The sequence below is a fragment of the Kryptolebias marmoratus genome, linkage group LG10 (assembly GCF_001649575.2).
Source record: "Kryptolebias marmoratus isolate JLee-2015 linkage group LG10, ASM164957v2, whole genome shotgun sequence".
Lineage (NCBI taxonomy): Eukaryota > Metazoa > Chordata > Actinopteri > Cyprinodontiformes > Rivulidae > Kryptolebias > Kryptolebias marmoratus.
The window spans coordinates 22669860-22693416 of record NC_051439.1 but is presented as its reverse complement, the minus strand read 5'-3'; the positions used below and the strand labels follow the sequence as shown (position 1 = coordinate 22693416).

At 47.7% G+C, this 23557-nt stretch overlaps 1 protein-coding gene across 6 annotated transcripts; it reads right to left on the bottom strand.

Annotated features, from left to right (window-relative positions):
• Window positions 1-31: 31 nt before the first annotated feature.
• On the bottom strand, window positions 32-19063 carry mgaa (MAX dimerization protein MGA a). 6 transcript variants are annotated; one of them, XM_017437660.3, is made up of 26 exons: window positions 18861-19063; window positions 15676-16798; window positions 12810-14313; window positions 11240-11327; window positions 11031-11138; window positions 10821-10949; window positions 10604-10729; window positions 9334-10043; window positions 8967-9243; window positions 8765-8892; window positions 8617-8691; window positions 7836-7947; window positions 7396-7751; window positions 6963-7313; window positions 6376-6523; window positions 6084-6302; window positions 5321-5982; window positions 5118-5240; window positions 4931-5042; window positions 4542-4678; window positions 4290-4402; window positions 3479-3548; window positions 3307-3403; window positions 2196-2510; window positions 1446-1583; window positions 32-1061 (listed from the first exon to the last, which is right to left on the bottom strand). In XM_017437660.3, the coding sequence occupies exons 2-26, from the start codon at window positions 16743-16745 to the stop codon at window positions 415-417; spliced, it is 7815 nt and encodes a 2604-aa protein (XP_017293149.1). In that variant the 5' UTR covers window positions 16746-16798; window positions 18861-19063; the 3' UTR covers window positions 32-414. The 6 variants fall into 6 exon arrangements, with proteins under 6 accessions (XP_017293149.1, XP_017293152.1, XP_017293153.1 ...); XM_017437663.3 differs by having other exon boundaries at window positions 4542-4675; XM_017437664.3 differs by having other exon boundaries at window positions 7396-7748.
• Window positions 19064-23557: the final 4494 nt, after the last annotated feature.

Genomic DNA, 23557 nt, shown 5'->3' with positions numbered 1-23557 from the left:
TTTTCATTTGAGATCAAATTTAGAAACAAAAGTAAATAAAAAAACCTTTATTGATAATAAAGTTTTACTTAGTAGCATTCAGACAACTTTAATCTTGAGACATAAATTTGTAACTTAAACGACACGAAACAAACTATACACGACGGAACCTCTGACCTTTCAGCCGAACCTGAAACGTTTTTCTGCTTTCAGGCCAAACGAGGCTGAACTCATGATGCTTCAGGCTTCTCGTCTCATATATCTGTTTTATCTTCTCATTTTTACAGTCGTTTTTATTGCATTTCTGTCGTACGCAGTCTGCAGGATGTGGTGTGAAAATTAAAACTTTAGGATATCAGTTTTCTTCTGGGAAAAAATGAAATCTGTGATTGGTCAGAAAAATGTTGGACCTGCAGGACCGCCGCTGATCTGCAGTCAGCTCGGGGAGTTCCCTCGGACCCCGAGAGGGACGAGCCTGGGCATCGGCCTCCAGCCGCCGCCGCCGCCACCCCTCACGCTTCCCACCCCATCCGCTGCTGCGCCGTCACTCCTGCTGAGGCCGCCCACTTTGGCCCCGCCCATCTTCATGTGCAGCAGAGGGGGCGGGGCTAGAACGCCGCAGTTAGTGTTAACAGAGTCTGGTCCCGGCTGCTCGCCCTCAGCGTCCGTCTCCGTGAGGTCGATCAGCCTGGGGTCCACAGAGTCCGGCGGCCTCGCCTGCTCCCCCGCCCCGCCCGGATCCTCACACAGAAGTTTTTCTGGCGCTGTTGCCGAGGCAACAGTCTTCTGGTTGAGGAAGACGATCTCGTCCAGGAGGGTGGACAGGCTCTCGCTGTCAGGGTCCCGCCGGGGATCCGGACCCGGAGGCCGTTCCCCCGGGTGAGAGTCCGACCTCTGACCTGGACCGAAAGCTGCAGGTCTGAGGGTCTGAGATGAGTCCTGGTTCCTGGAGAGCAGCAGGAGAGGAGGACCACCTGGGCCTGGATGGCTGAACGACGGCTGCATCTGATGAAGATGAGGAGGAAGAGGAGGAAGAGGAGATCCTGTCTGAGCGAAGAGAGGAAGGCTGCTGGAAACAGGTGCTGCAAGAAAAACAAAATGGTGACAATCAGCTGTTTGAAGAGATCAGAAATGAGATTTAAAATCTCTAAATCAGGCAGTAATTCATCAAAAGGAGCCCAGACTGAGTACTGAGTCCATGTACTCTGTAGTACATGTACACACGTCTCAGTAGGTAATACTTCAGGATTAAAACTCCTGGTTTTATTGGTCCAATACTCTAATTTCTGAGAAACTCAATTCCAGGTTTTCATTCGATGTAGATGAAATAAATCAATATAAAATACAAGTTTAACTTTAAGAGGTCTGAGCTCCTCAGAACCTGCAGAGGCTGGAGGTTCTGTAGGACCAGCCAGCGGGCCGCACCGGTCGGATTGGGTTCGGTTGGCTCGTTTTCGGCCGGTTACCTGGAGGGGGATCGGCCCGCAGGAATGTGGCTCCAACGATCACGGGGCTCACGGTCAGAAAGGGATTCATGGGCAGCGTCTCCCCGACCAGAGACAGAACCTTGGCCGGAACCAGAGGCTCCTGAGACGAAGGTGCACCTGGAGAACATGCAGGCCAAGTCAAACAGCTGAAGGTCATCATGATGCTGAAGCTGAGCACATCATAAAACTGATTCAGTTCACACAGAACAATAAAACAAACTGGAGAGATGGTAAACTTTCACCTGACTGGGAACAAGAACGAACTTTGACCAAACTGACAAACAACTGAGACACTTAAAATAACTCAGGAATGTTACACCTTATTTTCAGTTAAATATAAACTCAAATGTGTCGTAAATACCAAGATTTCAGGTAAAAAAAAACAGTGAGATACAGGCTTAAAGGGGTTTTTACGCGTGAACAGCAGAAAATGTCCAAAGACTCGAGCCTGAAGTTCCCAGCAGGAGCGAGAACAGGGAACAGGGAACAGGAGGTGAGTCATGATTAAAAACTGCTGGAAAAGCTGACGCAGCACAGGAGCCGTCTTTACGACGAGCGAGGAGGTTTATGACTGCTGGAGCTGTGGCCACTCGTAAACATGTGAGGATTATCTGCAGCTGGGCTAAAAACATTTCTGCAAGGAGCGTGGAGATCTGAAGCTCCTGCAGCAGCTGTCTGAGCTCTCTGAGGGTCACAGTCAGTGATTGGGTCAAAGGTCGGCAGTCTTACCCTCTGAAGCGCTCAGAGACGGCGGTCGAGGTGGATTTTTGCTCCGGGAAAGGATGTTGGGGACAGTCTTTGGCTGCTTCGTCGTTCCAGGTGCATTGTGGGAAACGGTGGGGTGCGCTAGGACAGAGATGGACAGCCCCACGGCACAAGGGGGAGGAGCTTGTGTCGTCCACTGTGGGTGAGACGGCGTTATGTAATCCTGAGTGTCTCCTGTGGGCGGAGCAACGGGAGCTCCGCCCCCTGCTGGCGGCTGATTGGCCTCCTGAAGCGTCTCCTCCACCTTCAGCTCCTGTTTGGTCAACAGCTTCTCCCGACCTGCAGCCAAGAGCAGAAAATCATCTCGTTTCTGTCCGCCTGATTCCACGGGATCGGAGAGGAGACATCGTCCTCCTCGGCTTAAACAGTCCTGAAAAGGCGCATGCATATGTTTTCACCCCCTCTGATTTGAACCCCTGACCATCACCTTCAGAAGCCTGAAGGATAAAGACTTTCTGTGTTTTTGTCTTATTTCTTGTTTCAAGATAAAAATAAATTGTGCACCATTAAAGTAGTCGTTCTGTTAAAAGATCCTTTTAAATTCAGCACAGAAAAAAAACACTGAACTGATAACCTGAGGAGCTGCTTCCACTCAGGTTGATGTCGGCTTTAAATACATAAATCAGTCCCTCCAGGATTTCACGGGGCATTTTCCTAAAAGTTGCGATTCTTTTTGTTACTAAAATCAATAAACAACCATAACTTTTAATATATAAACCGAAAAATCCTTCCTAGTTGTGTAAGATAATTCCCAACAAACATTGACATTCTCAAAAGGTGCTTTATTTGAGAACTTTGAGAGCTTCTAAACTGACATTCATGAGCATTTCTGGATTGTCCCTGGTCTGCAGGAAGTGACGTCACGTGTCTTCTTCCTGAGTTATTTGGGGTTATTTTGTATTCCACGCTACACAAACCCACAAAGAAGAGACTCGACCACAGAAACGGTGGAGAATCACTTTAGAAACAATAAATATTGGGTTAAAGTTGCGATTTTGCGGCGTTTGCTTGATTTTGCGTTAATAGTTGCGATCGCAACCTATAAGTCTCCTTTAGGAACCAGGAAAAGGCTGACCTGACGCCTTCCAGGATCCTTCCTCGTCTTTTTCATGGTTCAGACTCGACTCAAAGCTCTTCAGCTTCTCCATCTCCCTCAGAGGCGCCTTGATCTCCTGGGGAGCGGGAGACCCACAAACATTTATTTGTGTTTGTTTGGACTCGAGTATCCTGCACACGGCTGAGCGTACCTGGTCCAGCGGCGGCTTCCTCGGAGACGTCGGGATGTTCATGATGGCGGAGCGAGTTTCCATCTCATCCCTGGAAACAGAGAACGACATCGTTGAAGCTCCCAGCTGGTTTCTGCACTCACTGATTTTAAAACATGCAGCCGATCGTGGCTGCAACTAAATCAAACATTTGTCTCCTTATTTTAAACACAATAAGGGGACATTTTGGTCACTTTAAACCAGGGTTATGTGGAACAACTCTAATCAGTATCTTACCTGCTGCTGATCTTTGAACGTGCTCTGTTTGGAGGAAAGGTTTAATTCTGATGTGATTGACGATTTTAAGAAAACGATCAAATTTTCTCTCGGAATCGAACTGAATTGGCTGAAAACGTAACAAGTTTATTGGCTGCAACTCAAGTTAATTAGTTTAATACTTTTATTTGGCAACCATAAACTAAACATGCTTAAAAAACGCCGCTCAGTGAGATCTTCGCTGCCGCCTTAAAGAAGCTCGACTGTTTACGCAGAGCTCCGCAGACGGCAGCAGCAGCTGGCTGTAGCGCTTTCGATGCATCCTGGCGTCACTTCTGAAAGAAACGGCGGCAACAATTTGGTCTCAGCCGCATTCAGACTAGCCGTTTGCTTGTCAGTCCTGTCAGAATTGAACTCTTTCTTCAGATTTCGGTTGTTCAGGGAGCTATCTGCGACAGGTAAGATGCTGTTTGTGTCTCCAGGCTTCGGTTAAAGGAAGACATTTATTCACTGAACAGCTGTAGTTTTAGTTTTAGCTCATCTGGTTTAACAACAAAGACTCGGCTTCACTTCTTACTTCTCCGTCCTCTGAACTGCTCCACAGCCACGACTCTCCTTCAGCCTCGTCATGCCTTCCTCCTCCTCCTCCTCCTCACATGACCTCCGCCGGACTTCAAACGTCTCTGCGCCCTGAACAGACCGCAACAAACGACTGAGACGGAGCTCCGCCTGATAAAACGCCACTCTGTCCTCACATTATCCACCGTTAGCGTCTGACTGCAGAGGAAAAGGGTCGAATAAAGACAGAAACAAAAGCACGGAGTCTTACGTCAGTCTCAGCCGTCCGGTCGGACTTGGTGAGTTTCTCCTCATCAGATGAGACTTCAATGATGTCGTCTGATACGTCTATCACCTCCACCACCTCCACCACCTCATCAGCAGCAGCAGCCTCGGTCAGATGTGCTGCTGGAACAGAAACAAAGAACAGAGTCGGTGAAGACATGGAGCTGGAGTTTCAGCCTCGTCCCGTGGATGAGGAGCTTCTGAAGCGTCACATTACTCTTCATTATCTTTAAATTCTGTGTATGAGCTGGTTTCTCACTTCCTTTAACATTTATCTCCTCTCTGAGGGACAGAGGAGTCTCTGAGGACTGAGGAGATCTCTGTTCCGTACAGAAACATTTACCAGGTGGGAACATTTAAAACGTCTGTTCAGACCTGCTGATGGATCCAGTAACGACAGGTATTTATCCCTCCTCTTCCTCAGCCGCCTCTTCTTCCTCCTCAGAGCGTCCTCAGTGCACCTCAGCTCCCGGATCAGCTTGGCTGCCTGCACAGAAACAGCCCGTGGTGGTTTAGGGGCGGTTCCCGCGACAAACTGCCGGTCTGTCTGCCGCTTCCTGACCTTCGTCAGAGTGGACACCTTGGACAGCTTGTCCTCGGTGTGTCCCATCTCCTTCCTCAGGCTGCTGAACCGCCGCTGCAGCTGCACGCGGCGCCTCCTCTCGTTCATGTTGTGAATGTGGCGCTGCGTAAACAAACATCAACACCTGTTACCGGCATGAAGACGGCGGTCGGATCAGACCTGTTCTGGTTACAGGAGCTTACGGTGCTGTCGGGAAGAAGCGGCTTCTCGTCGTCGCTGTCGGACTCTCTGAAGTCGGACGAGTTCTCCGTGTCGCTGCTGGACGTCAGCTCCACCACGTCCACCGGCCGCCTCTCCGCCACAACAAGCTCCGCCTCGTCATACACGCTGATGATGTCCAGATCCATCGGGTCGCGGGCCAGCTCCTGTTCTGGTGACTCGGGTGGAGGAGGGAGCGTCTCTGCAGGGGGCGGGGTTACTGGAGACGCCGTTTTGTGCTGGACAACCACGTCTTCAGGACCGGCGGACGCTGCTTTGACCTCCCGCTCGGTCCTTTGACCCCTGGAGGACAGGTCGATGGGGGCCGTAGGCGGGGGGTCCGGAGGCTGCGGGAGGCCAGGTGGAGCCGTCACCACCTGGGCGGAGGGCAGGGAGACGAAGACGGGGTCTCTGCTGGAGCTGAGGACTTCCATGGAGCAGGGACTCTGGTCAGCCACAAAGACAGGCTGCGGGTGGACGGGGACAGAGGAGGAGGACGAAGACAAGGGCACGGGGGAGAAGACAGCTGGAGACAATGATGAAGAGGAGGAGGAGGAGGAGGAGGGCACGATCAGCGTGGTCAGAGATGGCTTTTTCACTGCTGGTGTCAGAGAGGGCGAGGACGAGGAGGACGAGGAGGACAGATCTACGAGAGAGACAAGAAAGGGACAACCTCATCATCTGAAAACCTGACTGAGCCGTGAAACGTGACAAGTCCAGATCTGTCCCTCAGGTGTGAACGCTCACCTGTCGGAGCGGCCGCCTTCAGCTCTACGGGTCTCAGGTGGTTGATGGGGATCAGCTGGACCAACTTCCCGTCCGGCCGGCGATAATACGGCGCTCCCGACGCCGACGGGATCTGCTGCAGGACCATCCGCTGACCCGCAGAGGACTGGACCGGGATCAGCATCACCTGGGAGTCTTTGGGAGGAGGCGGGGCTGGGGGCGGGGCTGGGGGCTCCGAGTCTGAAAACGAAAGAAACCAGGTTTAGACATTAAATGTGTCTTTGCTCTTTCATGTTTAGGCGTCTCTGCTCACCTGGGCGGAGACAGGTGGCTGTGGGACGGACTGAGGGTGAAGCTGAGACGGTGTGGGGGGTCAGACCTGAACCCGGAGGCTGAGACCCCACCTGTCCGGTCAGGAAGCCAACCAGACGAGGCTCCGGGTGCAGCGACTCCCCGTTCACCTGCAGAAACACCAAAACAAACAAACTTTCCTTCACTTTTTCCCGACAGAATTAAAGACCAAACATTCCCGAAAAGAATGAGCGGCTACAATATTTAACTTTATTTAAAATCTAACACAGAAATCTGCTTCAGCTGCTACTTTTAGCTTTTAGTTAACCTTTTCCTTGAGCTTTTAGCTACAGTGTTGCTCATTTTAGCACCTGTTTTACTGATAATTTTAGCTTCTGTTCTGCTAGTTTTAGCTTCTAGTTACTTATAATTTTAGCTTCTGTTATGCTAATTTTAGCTTCTGTTATGCTAATTTTAGCTTCTGTTGTGCTAATTTTAGCTTCTGTTCTGCTAATTTTAGCTTCTGTTCTGCTAATTTTAGCTTCTGTTCTGCTAATCTCAGCCTAACGAACACCAACTGGCGTCTCTGAGCAGCAGGTGAGGGTTTACCTGGACCAGGTGATCTGTTCCTCCTTTCTGTTTCCTGTGGGCTGAGATGAAACCAGCAGGAGTCGCTCCTTTCAGGCGAGGCGTAGCCATGCCGACGTTCTTCTTCTGTGGTTTAATCTCCTCTGAGCTTCTCTCCTGCTTGACCTCGGCTCTGCGGCCTGAGCGGCTGTCTCGCTCCTCCTCGGTGTCGCTGCCCTCGATCTCCTTCTGCCAGTCCTCCACTGCCTCCAGCTTCTTCCCCGCCTCCTTCTTCACCTGCAGAGGCTCCGGGTTCTCAGACACCTCCTCCAAAGGTTGGGCCTTCTCCAGAGGAGGCTCCATCTCACCGGGGACCAGTGTTGGCTGGCGGCTCTGAAAGACAGAAGGTTTCAGCTGAGCCCAGAGGCAGATGTTTCTGCTCCAGTAATCTGTGACGGCTGAAGCAGATGTTCACCTGTCTCTGCTGAGCTTTCTGGCTCCGCTGGCTCGCAGGTTTCCCTGGAACCGGACCTTTTGCTCTCTGCAGTTTGGGCGTGGTTATCTGGACTCTGTACTGGATGCACTGGTTGGCCCCGCTCCCCTCCACGGTCTCATCGATGGGGACGATCAGGTACTGTTTGATCCAGAAGGGTTTGGTCAGCTGCTCCCGGGCCATCGCCTCGCACAGCTTCTTCACCGTGGAGCTGCGGTCGGCGTCACTCGCCCACTTGCAGTCGGCCTTGATGAAGAGGCGTTTCGACGGCTTGGGCGTGGACTCTGGGGGAGGACTTTCAGGAGGCTTGGGGGGGAGCTGCTGGACGTCATCAGCTGCTGAGGAGACAGGAGACAGGAGACGGGTCCATCAGGCTGAGGACAGAACCAGAACCCGAGCTGATGTGTGGATCCTGAACCTACCAGGAGGGTTAGATGTTGAGGCGTTTGTCTCCTTCAGGGTCGGCTCCCGCTGTTTGAGACCTTTCAGTCCAGCAGCTCGTCGCGTGACCAGCCCCGTGTCCTTCACCGGCTTCTGTGGGACAAAACGAGTCAGGTCACATGGTCCGGGTCAAAACCGGGTCAGCTCTCAGTCCACGTGAAGCAGGACCGTTTGGTTTTAAATTCCAGCTACTTCTGCAGACTTTGGGCTTTTTTAGCTGATCCAAAAAAAAAAGGTTCAAACCAGAAACATCTGGTTCTGTTCTGGAGACGGTTCGCTTCTCATCCCAGGACAAGTCCAGATGTTTCTTCAGATTTATCCTGGATCCATATTTTAGCTGTTCATACATCCAAACACTCACTTTTATACTTACTTACATAATTTACTTTCTTCTTCAGCTTTCAGACGGTTTTCTGCTTGTTTTTTTATTTTTTAAGCCTTCTGACTTTTAGTTGGCCTTTTATTAAAAAGGTTTTTAACTCTTCTGGTACCTTTAGTTTAGTTTAATCCATCTTCACTTCATGTCTGATCTGTTCAGCTGAGCTTTAGCTTATTATCAGTTTATTATACCTTAGTTTTAAATAAGTTTAGCTTTTTATTTTATTGTGTTTTCATGATGTAAAGCACTTGTTGCTGCAAAGAGATTTATCAATAAATTTGACTTTTTAACATTTCTGTTTCAGCTCTTTTCAGATTTTTGTCAGAGATTATTTCTCTGATCTCGTTTATTTCCAATAAAAGCAGAATTATTCAGATACGAACTTTCACCTTCTGTTTCTGCATCTTTCCTCTGAAGCCTCGGACTCGGGCACAACTGCTGCGATTGTTTCTGCTCACCTGAAAAGAAACGAACAATCAGCTCACGTCTGGCTGAGACAGCCTCACGTTTTTCTGTCAGGTCTGAGCTTACAGCAGGGGCGGAGACGGAGGCCATGTTGGGGATGAAGACCAGCTCTGGGTCTGAAGCTCCGGCGTTCTTCCTCCACAAAGTCTGGACCCGCTCGGCAGGCCGGCTCACGCTGTCCGCCTCCTTCAGAACTACCAGCATGAAGGAGAAACTTTGTTTAATTAACGCTCCTCTCTGGTTCTCGTTGGATGAGCTGAAATCTTACCGTAAGCCATCTTCATCCTCCTCCTCCTCTTCTTCCTGCCCTTGCCGTGGGGCGGCGTGGGGCTGGAGTCGGAGCTGTCCAGGTTCTTGAGGAGGACCACCTTCTGCTTGAGGCAGCTGCAGCCGAACATGCAGGCGGGCCGGCCGCAGTGGCTGCTCCTGGAGGAGTGGGACAAACTGGAGCAGACGCAGCCGAGCCGGCAGAACTCGTTCAGGCAGGGGAACCGCCGCCGGCTCTTCAGCTGGATCGGCGCAGTCGGGTTCTCACTCACGAAACCCTGCGGGGGGGCAGAAAGTTATCTCTGATGCAAAATGCAGACAGGATTTTTAGGACTTCATGGATACGAGCCGAGAGCAGCAGGTCTTACAGTCTGAGTGAAGAGCGACGTCAGCGCGATGGCCGCTCGCTCCTCTGTGATGCTGGTCCGGAAACGGCCCTCCAACGCCACGCAGTCCTCCAGGTCCTTCTGTCTCAGCAGGGCCCGGGTCGTCCTGGGTCTGCCCTCCTTCTTGGAGGACTCCTCCTTCGGGCTGGCGGTCGGTGCCAGCTCCGAGTCCGACTCCACCGGAGCCAGGCCCTGGAACACATCCGGCAGCGGGGCCAGGAGCCTGGGGGGGCCGAGGGTCTGGGATGAGGCCGTGGGTTTCAGTTTCCTCCTCCTCTTAAAGGTTGGGGGGCTCAGAGGTGGTGTGGTCTCAGAGAGGGCTGCACCTGAACTGGACTCAGGTGCTCCAGAAGCTGGCCTGGGTTTGCTCAGCTTCGGACCCTTCAGCCTCTTCTCGGACCTCCGACACGTTTTAGCCTCCTTGAACCGGGGTCTCTTCGATGGGGGGATGAACCCAGATATGAGGTCCGAGGCCGGCGGGCCCGCTGTCTGCTTCTTCAGGACGTGGTCCAGAGTCCGGACGTAGCTGGTGCTGCTCACGGGCAGCTTGTAGACGGGCGGCTCCACCGGCGGCTGGGAGAAGCTGGCGGCTCGCTCGTCGATCAGCTTCGCCTCGTTCTCCAGGTACTCGTCCAGCATGTCGCTGCAGAACGCCGACAGGTTCTTCTTCTGCGGCTCTGAGCTGGGACCGGCTGCAGGACGCAACACAGGACCGTTAGAACCACCGGGGACAGGAGACCTGATCCAGGATCGACTAGTCAGGTAGATTTAACCTTTCTGTTCTGTGAAGAACTAAGAAAACGTGTTCTCTACGATCTCTGAACTTCTGCTGCTTCAGATGTTCAAAGATCAGGAGATGGGTGCTACGACTTTCAGTTTATGTATTTTTCATACTTTTTATTTAAATTAACCTCATTAACAAATATTTCTCCCCATAGAAATGCACGGAGATCTCTTCAGTTCCTTCAAAAACTTTGTTCTCTTTGTAATCTACTTCAGCTTCTGGCTCAGTTCTTGTTTTCTTAAGCTACTTTTAGACTTTTAGGCTTTGAGCAAAACTTTTGCTACTTTTAGCTTTTAGCCAGCGCTTCGATCCTTTTTGCTTCTAGCTAGCCGTTTAATACTTTTAGCTACTGTTCTGCTTCTTTTTGGTTTAAAAACAAATCATTTCCCAGCCAGCGTTCGACACAGCGTTAATCTTATATTTCCTGTGAAGCGTGTGGCTTGGCGCTGAGGACGAGGCGTAAAGCACCTTCAGGTTTGGAGACGGAGCCGGACGCCGTTTCTGACGGGGTGAACTTTTCCTTCCAGCCTTTAATTTGAGTCACATCTGTCGTTTTTCCCGTTCTGGACAGAAACGCAGCAGAAGAACCTGGAACTAATAAAAATAAAGAGAACAGGATGACAACGTTCTCCTTTCGATTCTTTTAGCAGCTTTGAAATAAGTTTTTATTTTCAAACAGCCTCACCCTCGGGCGACGACAGACTCGGAGTCAGCGGCTCCACGCCGACTCCGGGAGCGGGGATGGGAAGGTGGACTCCCAGGTACTGCAGGTCGATGGACAGAGCCGGATCCAGCAGAGTCATCTTCAGACCAACTGAGCACCAAATACAAGCAGGAAAGGTGAGTTCAGAGCTGCATCCTGATACATGACAGGGTGGAAGCAGGCCATGCGTACCTTCCTGCAGCACCGGGTGGATCACCTGTCTGTACTTCATCACCTCCAGGTCCTTCAGAAGAATCTTCTGGAAGCCAGAGATAATTTCCTCCAGACTCTGCGCTGAAACTGGATTCATCACACGGATTATAAAACCTCTCAAATCCTGCTTTTATTTAACACCACATTCAGCCAGTCGTCAGCATTTAAACTCAGGAACGATACGATACCGTGGTTCTTGGGTTCTGCAGCCGTCGGCTGTCCGTCCGGAGGAGGAGCTTCCTCACAGGAGTCAGGGACGTGGAGTCTGAGGGCCTCCTGAAGACATCGTTCAGATTTTAATTCTCTGATTCTGACAGAGTCTAAATAAATCTCATTCTGTCTGTGACACTTATTTATAATAAAGTGGGAGGAGTTTGTGTCAGAAAACAAACAACCCTGAAGGATTGGCAGTTTATGTACGTGAATCATCTTTGATTCAAACCTGGACTAATTTAAACTCTCAGCTGAATGTCTGTAAAACTGACTGAAGCAGCCGTTTTTGGATCAGTCTCAGCGACCACTACACCAAACTTTAGGGACTGGCCATCTTGAATTCGGTTGACATCGAGGGTTAATCAGCTTTAGACGTGCAGCCGATGATGACCATCGGCAAATATCAGAAGTGGATCCATTATTTCCTCCCATCTCCAAACAGGAGCACTACAACGATTCTTTCTTTAACTTCCAGGAACAGAACAGATGTTTCAAAAATCCCAATCAGTGTTTGATTGATTTATTCCGGGTTTGAACCGTTTATATGTAGTAGGTTTTCCACCACAGCTCATGGAAGACGGCGAACACAGGATATTTATGGAAAACTTCCTGGAAACTTTTGTACTTGTGATTCAATCGGGTTTTTAGACTAATTAGCACCACGGAATCTTTATAAAAGAGTTTAATTTTAGCTGTAAGCTCCTAAAATAATTTGGTTTCCCGGGATGAACTTGTAGGACTCGTTAATGTCAGATTTATTTTAGGTTTTTACTGATTTATTTGAACCTTAAACAGAATTTACCTTTAATGATTCACACAGAATCAGAATTCTACAGATGCTCACCAAAATCTTTAAATAAGTGGTGCTGAAGGTCTTTGAATTTAAAGCTTTTTAACTTCCTGTTAGTGATCATGGTTGACTGCAGCTTGTAGTTTCTCAGATTTGGTTCAAACTTTGTGAAAGTCTGTCAGAAGACTTAAAGTGTCGCCCTCCGATGAAGGGAAACTGGTTCAGATGTTCGGGAACAACCCAGGAACCAACGAGACTCAATCCTGCCGTGGACCGGTCCCTGCTGGAACACCAGAGGACCCAGAACGAAGATCCAAAACCTTCGAGCTGGACTGAAACCTGCAGCTGTCCACGTGGACAGGACAAATGTCCTCTGGAGGAAAGTTGAATGGTCAGAAGGTTTAAAACTGACTTTGTTCCTCTTACCCTGTCCCAAAGAAACAATTTGATCCCATTTTGTTTACCAGGCTTCTGTCGTAGAGACATGTCGCAGTAATTTTATGTTTTCATATCCTGAAGAATATCTGTCTGTAAATAACAGTTGGACTTATCAGAACATGACTCAGAAATGTTTGATGTCCTGTGGTAACTGTGTTAGCATCTAGCCTGGGATTAATTGGCTTTTTTTGCATCTGTCTGTGTTCATGATGCATCAATAACTGTTTTATAATCGGATCTGATTTGCAATCAAACCGTGAAGCGCCGAAAGAGTCCCGCTCCCCTTCCTCTTTCCCGTAAATTTCATGCAGCTTTACCTTCGAGGCGAACGAGACAAAGAGCTGCTCCTCCACCTCCTCCAGGTTGGGCTGCAGACTCCTGTAGTCCTCCATGTTCTGGTTCATGTCCAGCCGGGCCAGCTTTGTGGACTTGGACCTCTTCCTCCTGCCGGGTTTGCGAGCCGGAGCCGGCTGCGCCTGCGGGGGCGGCGCCTGCGTTTCCTCCGGGGGCGGAGGCGGCGAGGGAGCGGGCGTCGCCTCCGGGTTTGAAAACTCCCCGCCGATCCCAATGTCGACGTCGGTGGAAAAAAAGTGCACGAGTTCGGACAGGGACGGGGCCGGGGACAACCCATTCTCGTCCAATGAGGAGAAAGTGGGGGACAGGGACAGATGAAGGGCGAGGGGGGACAACTCTGCAGGGAAAGGCAGCGACGGCTCAGCCGACTCATCGGGGGGCGCCGAAGCATCAAGACAAGGCAGCAGCGGCGGCGTCACAGACTTCAGAGGAGAGGCCTGCGGCGGCGGCTGAAACGCGGTGAAAGTGGAGTCTACATACGTGTCGGGCGGAGGTAACACTGTGTGCCACGTGAAGACGGATGAGGGACTGGCAAGCTCGGGGGCCTGAGCGGACTCGGCGGCACCAGCTGCTACAGAAGAAGCGGGGTCGATCTCAAACGCCAAAGAGGCTGGCAGTGGGGGCAAGGGTTCTGGAGAACTCGCAGGAGACATGGGCTCAAAGCCTAAAGAAGAACACTCTGGGTCAAAGAGCAACGACTCGGTCTTCATCGAGGACGTCCCGACTGGAGTGTCCTCTACTGCTGTGTCCTCTACTGCCGTGTCCTCTACTGCTTGTGATGTTTTGGGGGAGTTTGGGGCAGATAACACTGTACTGAGCGGTGGGGACAAACGAGGACGCTCAGGTGAGGTAGAACATGTTGAGGGACATACTTTAGGAGTCTCAGAGTTGTACATGTCCGGTTCATCATGAAAGACTTCCAGCTCCGAGCTCAAACTTTCACTTTTTGCAGCCTGTGAATCTGAAGCAGCGACGCGGTTCGCTGGACTCGAGGGCTGCCGAGCCGCTTCTCCAGAGTCCTCCGGACCGGGTCCAGGACCAGAAGACTCGGGTGGAGGAGAGCTCAGCTTGCTGTTGCTCCGTTTATGTTTTGCCGAATGCTGTTTTAAAAAGAGAGCAAGTGCAGGCAGAGGCAGGCGAGCTGGACGTTTCTGCTGCTTGGCGCTGTCTGAGCTCGCCGTCTGCTCTGCTGAGGGGGCGGCGTCACAACTGCTCCTCCTGACGACGTCTGGAGGCGTCTGAGGATCAGAAAGACGGTCGTCATCTTTCATTTCCCTGGACGTTTGAACAGTCGGTGCAGGAGCAGCCGTATCGTCTCGGTTTGTTGGGGTCTTAGTGTTATTTTGTGCCGCTCTGACAGGCGAGCTGAGATTGGTGCTGCGCTGCTCCGAACTGGACCTCTGCAGCGAAACGTGAGCCTCGCAAATCAGCTGAGAAATTAACTTCTGAGCTGGACGAGAATTGCTGCTAAAGGAAACAAGAAAATGCGTTAGTGACGTCTTTACCAGGTTCTGGAATGAATTAAATCTGTCCCCAAGTGAAAAAAAACACACAACAGATTCCAGCGAGTCGTTATTTATTAAACCATGAATAAAACGTTGAAGCTGGGAGTGAAGAACTGATCCTCAGCAGGTTCTGCTGCTCTGGAGCTACAGGTGTGTGTTACCACAACGCCAGGGCAGAAAGACATCAGCAACACTGTAGCATGAAAGCAGCAGGTGATAGGAAAGCTACTTTTATAGGAACGAGAATTTGAAAACGTTCACAACTTTGTCCTGAGGAGGAACCGTTGAGAAGAAGTTGGGACGTAAATAAAAACACGATGCAATGATCTGCAAATCTCATACATCAAACTTTTATTCACAACGGATCAAAGTAAACATGTTAAATGTTTAAACTAAGGAACTGTACCATTTTAAGGCTAAAATAAGTTCATTTTGAATTTGATGGATGTTCCAGATGTTCCCCTCTGTGCAGCAGAACATCTGGACCTGAGGTTGTCTGTTCAACAGTCCTGGATGGGAGCAGATGTTGTTAATGCACCCCCATACCATCAGAGAGGCAGGCTGACCTCAGAACAGTTCTCACATCTGTTCACATCTGGCTTCTTCTTTGCCTGATAGAGCTTTAAGCAGCACGGTTTATAGAACAGAACCAGAACCAGCCTTGACCTTTGACCTCAGAGGTTCCTACAGGGGTTTTATGATCTGGAGATGATGGAGATTCAAAGTTGAGGAACTTTATTGTGAAAGTGTTGCTCTGTTCTCAGACACTTCCTGTCAGCTGGTGAACCTCGGCCCATCTTCAGCCTCTAAAAGCTCGTCTGATCTTTGAGAATTACCTGAATTAAAGCTCCTCCAGATGTTTGTTTGGACCACTTACTTTTAAAGTCTTTATAAAGTGACCTTTAATTTATAACAATGGTACAACTTCTCAGTTTAAACCTTTGTTCCCTGTGATCCATTGTGAATAAAATAAGAGTTTATGAGATTCTGTTTTTATTAACCTTTTACTCAATGTTCCTACTCTTCAGAATCGGGGTTGTATTTCTCCTCGAGGAACTTCCCAGGATCTGAACAACAACGTGAAAAGATGCAACATAAAAAGGGATAGTTCAGATTTTTTTTAAGTGGGTTTCTGTGCCGTATAACGCTTTGAACCATCACAGAGTTCTCCAGGCAGTGCGAAAGCTAACACATGGGTCCTCACGATCTTTAGAAAGTTTTGATAGCTGGTTCAGAAGCATCTTTTAGTTCCCGGACCTAAACATTTTTTAAGACCTGGAAACAAGATGTTTGATGAAGTTTTCCATAAAAGTGTAACTCTTACCTCGGACTTTCCCCTGGAACAACAGCAGCAGAATAATCAGAACTTCTCTGAAGCTCCTTAGGTGCTGACGGTTTTGGGTCTCCTGCTTTAGAACATCTGGGTTTATGGTTCGCGAGCAGAAACTTTAGGCTCTTCTTCACAGGATGCTGCTCAGCGACTGCATTACCGCCATCTTTGTTCAACTCTCTGCCTGAATTTGTTTTGAGCTTCAGACCCGATAAATTGGACCCGTCCTCCTTCAGTCCCTTAGCGAAGGGGTTGTAGTTAACCTTCAACTGAGCGAACTGTGGGTTCTGGTACGTAGTGACTGTCATGAACTCGGTCTGAGGGAAGGCGAACGTGAGGACGTTGGGACCGTTCAGTCTGATGTCTTTAACAGCTTTGTCCGTCTCCACCAGGTGCAGTCTGGGCAGGTAGCGGTGTAGTGGATGCAGGATGATGTTCCCCTCTTGGTCTGACGTGTTGTTTGTGAGCTTTAGTTTGTAGAAGGACACTGGTCCCTGCATCCAGTGTTGACCTGTAGCCGGGGACTCTGGATGAATAAAAGGTTTAGTCTTTATTTGACACTCTGCTTTCCTGGAGACCTGCCAGCTGTCCCCTGTCCACCTGTACTGGCTGCTGTCCAAAGGCTGGATGTCCATGACGAGGACGTACTTCCTGCACTGCTGCAAGCCGGAGATGCGAAAGCGGCAGTAAGGGAACATCCTGCTGCCTTGTTTAGTGAGAATCATCTCTGTTCTGCACCTGAAGCACTCGTTCCACATGCTGTTGTTGTCCAGCGTGACTCTGACGCCTTTACAGACGCTGTCAGGTGAGACGCTGTCCGTGTTCAAACCGGCGGGGCGGTTTTCACCCGTCCTCGTGAAGGCCTCTTTAACTGCGTACATGTTGTGTTCGAGGCCTGCCTCGTCACCGAACACGCGGGTGCTCTGAACAGTCCCGCTCCGGTTCACCTTCTCGGGTCTCAGAGCGGCGAGGCGCGCAGGCGGGGGGTCGGCTGCAGACGCTGTCGGGACAGTGGTCCCGTCCTTCAGGAACACCATGCTGTGCCGGGTCTTTGTAGAGGCCATGAACAGGTCCCAGAAGGATCCCGCTTCCCTGCGCAACGGTTCAAGATGGCATCCTGGAAAACAAGATCCAGACTGGGTCACCAACTGGTGGACATGCAGCTTTTCGCACGAGGCATAAAGTTTATTTCTATCAATTTAATGTGTTTGTGATGAAGTTTTCATTTATCAGTGGGTTTGTCTGTCTGTCAGCAAAATATCTCATAGCACTGGACGGAAGTAATCATTGGATGTGCATCTACAAATGATGACAAAATGGCCACCACAGTTATTAGACCTGAGCCAACACAATCATGGTTCTAACTCAGTCAGTTTTCCAGATGTTGAGTAAAAATTTGATGTGGCAGTAGCTGAGCGTCATCAGCAACACAAAACTTGCACAAGATCTCATGAAATCGTGGGAGATCTTGGACTTTCTGACTCACAGAAACCAAATCGAGAAGGGTTCGAGATGAGTTCCAGATGTTTCTTTTTTTGAGAGTAAATTTGTCGAACGTTCCAAATTCCTGCGACTAAGAGCGAGACCCAACGAACGCGCACTAACATTTTGGAAACCATCTTGCAGGTTGTGTTTGCAGTTTGTCACTGTTAGCTTCACTAACACACAAACCAACACAAACGAGAATAAAACGGTTATTACCGCAGATATAACAAGTGTTCACACGCGAGTCGTCCAGCTTAGATTTCGAGATGAACGCTGGTCATGAATCTCAGATTTTCCAAGCTGACTTTGAGGAGCGTTCCTTGGGTTTGGAAAGTTTCATGTGGATCGCGGTAAAAGTGAGCGTGAACGGAACTCCTCAGGAGCGCCAGGCTGCGGCCAACGCCACCGGACGTACGTGACCTCCAGCCACGGGAAACAAGCCACCTCCACCAGGCGGTACTTTGAGTTTTCGGTTTTGTTTGCAAATGAGAACAAAAAAAAACAAGAAAATAACGAATGCCTTTGGCTCCTCAGCTAAACCTTTTCCAGGGACGTTTCGCCGCAGAACGGAGGGTAAAGCGCCATCTACACCAACAGGAAACCACCAAGAAGTTGGTTTTTTTTTGGAATTGGGCGATTTACCGCCTGACCTGGCAACCAGTTACTTTGTTTACCAGAGAGCTGGTTTGAAAACTCAGTGTTTGTTGGTCTGGAATGAATATTGGGAATTTAGGTCGTATATTTAAAAAGAAGAACACCCAAGTTTCACAATGAAGCAAGACATTATACAAAGGGATTTCCTGGTCCTACGGCAGCCTGCAGAGAAAACTGACCAATGTCAATGGAAATTTTAACAGTTATAAGACAAAAGATTAGTTCTAAAGGTAGGTTAGGAATAATATATGCTCCTTTACTTGCCGGGATGGCGAGATGGTGTCCTTTTTACAGAAATTTCAACAGCAGCCTTAGCTCATTCTGCTAATTTTGCAGCACGAGTCAGATGTATTAAAGGATTCCGATTATATTTTTAAATACAGGTAACGTGCATCTGGTGGTTGTGGCTTCCATTTTCCCACATGGCTCGTCTCAGATTCCAGTAAAATACACACGAACAGCGACTTCTTTGACGTCAGATGGCATGCATGTAAAAACCGAGCTTGCGACTGGTTTTATGTTCATTTATTCATCTGTTCAGCTCTACATTAAACAAAAGAAACCAATGTAAAGCTAGAATAACACCTTTACAAGCTGTTTTGTTGTTCTTTGAGGCCACGCGCTGCTAACGAAACAGCTCGTTTAACTAGCTGCCATGGTGGCTTAAAAGCAAGGCAGAAATGTTAAAATATGTGATTAAACCTCAAACTAAATCTCGTCCCAAAGCTGTGTAATTACTGGTGTTATGCTCCATGTTGGTTAAGTTAGTTTAGCTCTGTGCTGCTATGTTAGCTAGCGACTGCAAACATCACAAAGTGTAAAAACAAGTCAGCAAAAACAGCAAAGGATACTGGGAATTTTACCAATGGCTCCCCTTGCTGTGCTCTCTGAAGGTTTAATGTTAAATATGATGCATTTGCTGTGCTGTACAAACACAAGCACCTAGCTAGCACCAGGCCATAGACAGAGCCCAGTAATGGCCGCCCATTAAAACACCCCACGTCCACCAGCACGTGCTCCCGTGAGTGCACGCACATTACCTGCTAACAGCACACCGAGCGCGTGCCCGCCGCGACATTAATCCGTCCTAACTGTCGATCCGTCCGGTCGGACCGGTGTCCACACGCGGATCTGTTTTTTTATTTTGATGGGAGGCAAAAAAAAAAGGAAAAAAGCACGCGTTCTCTATTACGTCACCCGCCCTCTCCCGGCGCTACTGCGCAGACTCAGACGCCATCTTGCTGTCGCCACCTGGACGGAGCGTGTTCTGCCTGACCCGAACCTCTGATCCTCTCTGTCGTTTCAGCGGGTCTCCGGGTTCGGGTTCGGGTTCGGGTTCGGGTTCGGGTTCTGCCGGACCAGCACCGAGCATCCCATCGGATCCGTTTGTTTATTTGTTTTTCCTCTCCGGGTTTCCAGCTCAGACATTTCCGGTGGAGTGTGTCTGGGTCCGGGTCGGAACGGTGGTTTCACTCGGTGGACTCGGTGCAGTCAGTGTTTCTGTCACTGTTTGTTTGTTTGTTTATTTGTTTTGTTTTGTTTCGCTCGGGCTGATCCAAAAAGAAAGCGCGAACAGGCAGGTGGCTCGTGTGTTTCCGTCGCCATGTTGTTGACCGGAAGCTGCCGTCATGGCGGCCGCGGAGGGGCCGGGTTCGGTCCCGGCGGCTCGTGTACCGCTTTTACACACTCGAACCGGACCGGGCCGAGATCGTCACGAACCGCACAGGACCAGGATCTGCGGGCAGTGGGCGTGGCTTGTTGTGCCGCAGGTGTATGGAACCCTGTTGATGCCAAAATAAAACGGCCGCCAGGTGTTGTGCTTCCGGTCGGGAAGTTACCTGAGAGAACCGATAACAGAGCACGTATTGAAATTAAATTAAAATCTAAAGGATTCTCAGTTTAGTAAACCTTATGAGGATGATTTAGCGATAACCTCGGGGTTTGCAGCAGGTTTTATAATTTTAGTTTTATTTTGAAATTTTAAGCACAAACTTCGTCGACAGACTTCAAGATTTGGCTCTAATATTCTAACGACATAAACTGAATCGCCTGCGTTTTCACCTGAATCGTGTTGGACGTTTACACCTGATCACCTGTCCTCACATCTGGACAGGAAGCTGCAGGTGACAGGAAGTGATGTTTGTAGTTTCACTGTTTGGCGGCGTATTTAAAGTTTGTGATCTTTTTGTAAACGAGCTAAACTGAGGATCGTTTTGGATCTGTTTTTTTTGTTGTTTAGTAAACTCAGAACAGATTCTTATGACCTCAGATTTGATTTGGATCATTCCTACACAACCACACAATAAAAAAAGACCAGAATGCAGCTGATCGGGGTTTAAATGGATGTTTTATTTAATCCTGTGCTCATTCAGAGCTAATTAATGTAACATAACTGTCATCACAAACAGAAAATAATCGACCTGAGTGAGATGGACAGATGACTTTATTAATCCCAAAGAGACATTTGGGGAATATCAAATAAACCTTGGATCGCTCTGAAAACACCGACGTTTTAAACAGATGTGAAGGAAAGCAATGCTGACTTGAATATTAACCTAAAACATTTAAATCTGCTGCATTTAGGACTATTTCCTGAAATAGTGAATTATAGTTTCCTAAAGTCGATGAAGCCGAAGCGTCACTCGTGTCCTGCTGCTAAATCTGCTACCCGGGAATATTTTTATTCCTTCATTTTCTCCGGTCCAACGGATCAGTTTGGATTATATTTTCCATTTTTTACCGGGTGTGGAAATGGCGCCCCACCTGGAAAAGCATTTTAGTTCATAAAGAAATTGGTGCTTTATCGCCACCTGGTGGTCACGTTGACGACACGTTACTTCCTGGATCGTATCTGGATGTTTTTGAATATTCAGAAATCACTGCTTCCTGTCTTTAATTAATCAGGCTGTAATTATTTTCTGCATCCAGAGAAGAGCTCTAAACAGTTCTGGATATTCTGTCTTTTTCTTTTTGTGTATTTCCATCTTCTTTTTCTATTTCTTTAAAAATAAACGAACACACAGACAGGCATCAGATTAAAGCAGAACACCGTTATTGACTCCGTCTTTCAGTCTTTTCACATCCGTACTTTAAAGTAGGAAAAGAAGCTGTATTTAAAGTGTATTTATAGCTGTAAGTGGTCAATATGAAGCACATTTATGGTGACTAATTATTAAATGTTAGTAGGTTGTTGTTGATAAAGACGCAGATAAAATGCCATCCAGGTACCAAACAGCAGATGTTCTCGGAGAAAAAAGCAAAGCTTCTGCTCTCAAAGAGTCGAAGTTTGAAGCTGAAATGGGATGGCAATCTGTCCAGGATGTACCCAGAGTCTCGCCAGTTGACCTCTAGAATTAGGCCCCGCCTCCTCGTGGCGTTGAACCAGATTAACGGAGAATGGACGAAGGATGTTTTGTCTTTTCAAATCCAACCTGTGCTTCAACAAGAATTTTTTTTAAAAAAGTAGCTCATCTTCCACCCTGCAAGAAACTAGATACTGTTGAGCTGAGAGGAAAACAGGAAGTTAAATATTAACAAAAATAAAATGTCTCGGTAACTTTTAATCCTTTGCGTCTTCTTATTACTTATCATTTTAAACAAAAAATATAAATGTGGACCTCAGTCCACACTACTACAGATATTTTCTCTGTTTAGAAATATTTGTTTACATCCACGCAATCCAACAAAAATCCTGTAATACCTGAACCTGGCCACTAGGTGGCGAGAACATCCATTTTTGTGTTTTTTCTTTGATTCGATCTACAGTTTCCTCTCAGTTATTAACTGATCAGAGTTTTATCGACGGAATCGATCCAACGTGAGACACACACAGAAAAAGAAACACAAACGGCTCCGTATTTGGGTTTAGTTGCCTTAAATAAACTGTTCCATGATTGTTTCTGAAACGCTCCCCATCTCCTGTCTACACAGATGCACAAAAAAACAAATAAAATATATTTTCTCCCCAAACCTCTTTAAACAGGAGGTGCAAACACGACAGAAGATCTCAGATTTTAAAAATATCCAAAGTTTTCTGAGCGGGGCTGTGTTCATGACGGGGTTTCCAAAATGTCTCCAAACCTTCATGGAGGTTCTGACTTTCCTCCCCTGAGGCCTCAAAGCCTCGGTCTCATCTCTAAGGAAGTTTAAACATGTTTGAAAAATGTTATTTTACTCAAGTCGTGGCGGAGTCCTGAACTCATCTCAGTTTAGTTTCTGTCGGTCTGAAAGTTTGAGAAATATGAAACGGCTTTGAGGATGATCGATGATTTATGGAACCAAACTGAGACAAAACTGAGACAGTTCGTCTCAGTTTTGTCTCTACATCAGTTCGTTGGCATTTCAAGAAGAACATTTAGATTTTTTTCTCGTAATTTTGTCATTTAGTCCCCAACAGTCTGAACCCAGCTTCTTCTTTATTTAACTTGGATAAATGTTTAATTTCACCGTATTTTCCTTTTGTTTAGTTAGGTTGGTCCCATTGAGATGAAAGATCTAAAATGGAGACAAAACCTGAAACCTGTCGGGTTATTCAAGATGGCAGCACAAAGTAAAAACTGCTTCAGATGTTAGGGCGGTTATACCTGCTAACATTTCCAGAGACAAACTGATTTTTTTACCTTAAAGGTAAGGAGAGAGTTTAAGTTCACAACATTACAGCTCAGGAAGAATAAAAAGAAGGCGGCATGGTCCAGTTAACCATTTTAAAAATTACTGAATCGTTCTTTTTCTGAGTAACAAGCAACTTTCTTTAAAACTGAAGTAACTGAAATTAAACAAAAAGATGCTTGTTTGAACAGCAGCAAGGTAAGAACTGCCTGAATCAACTAAATATATAAATATCTGAAGACTGTTTTTCTGTTTTTAGTTTGAAAAAGGCCCATTCATTTACATGGAGGGGCGGGGCTTAAACAGTACTGGAACCAGCCACCAGGTGGCGCTCGTCTCTTCTGTCTTCAACTTCCTGGTCCCGGTCCTGCTTTCGATATCTCAGGGGTCACAAGCTGTAGTTTTATTCATGTTTCATTGGATTTAACAAATAAAACACTTTTTAGAAAACTTTAAATTTAACGGAGGGGAAGACTAAATGATGTTACTTCATTAAATAAATTCTGTTTACATTAATGTCAAAGTCATAATTTAAAGAAACTTCTTCCAACAAAACAAAAAAAGACTGAACAATCTGAGAAATAAACAGTTGGAAGTGAGGTTCCTATAGCCTGTACTAAAGTAAATATATCATAAATCCTCTTTATTTTTATTTACAAAAGTATCACAGCTGAGTTTTCTGCACAGATCTGAAGTCAGTCCTATTTACAAACACAACACAGGAGTTAATGTTATAAAAATAAAGTTTCCAGTTTATGATTGAAGTTAGGAAGAAACTTACAACTGTTAGCCTGATTAAAGATGGCCGCTACAGCTAATAGACCTTAGCAAACACAAAGATGGCCGTAACCCTGGCAACGTCAATCACAGAACTTCCTCTAGTCCTTCACAATAAGAGCCTCAAACATATAAACTGAGCATTAACTTCCAAATACTCGTGTGTTGGGGATGACTCTCAGCTACTACCACACCAGCTCAATGCATGCAGGGTTACCAAGGTCAGTTAGCAGTGGCAGCCATCTTGAACTGAGTCAGCTCCAAAACTCAATCCAATAAAATCCGTCCTGGAAGTTTGTTAGAAATTCAACAAACATTTTAATGCAAGGCTGGAGATAATAAAAAGTTTAAA

Excerpts from the sequence above, each read along its gene's own strand:
- mgaa (XM_017437660.3), bottom strand. The coding sequence starts at position 16,745 with ATGGCCTCTACAAAGACCCGGCACAGCATGGTGTTCCTGAAGGACGGG. Across the intron at positions 6,524-6,962 it reads GAACAGATCACCTGGTCCAG|GTGAACGGGGAGTCGCTGCA; the intron begins GTAAACCCTCAC and ends GTGTTTCTGCAG. Across the intron at positions 5,241-5,320 it reads CGCTTCTTCCCGACAGCACC|CGCCACATTCACAACATGAA; the intron begins GTAAGCTCCTGT and ends TTGTTTACGCAG.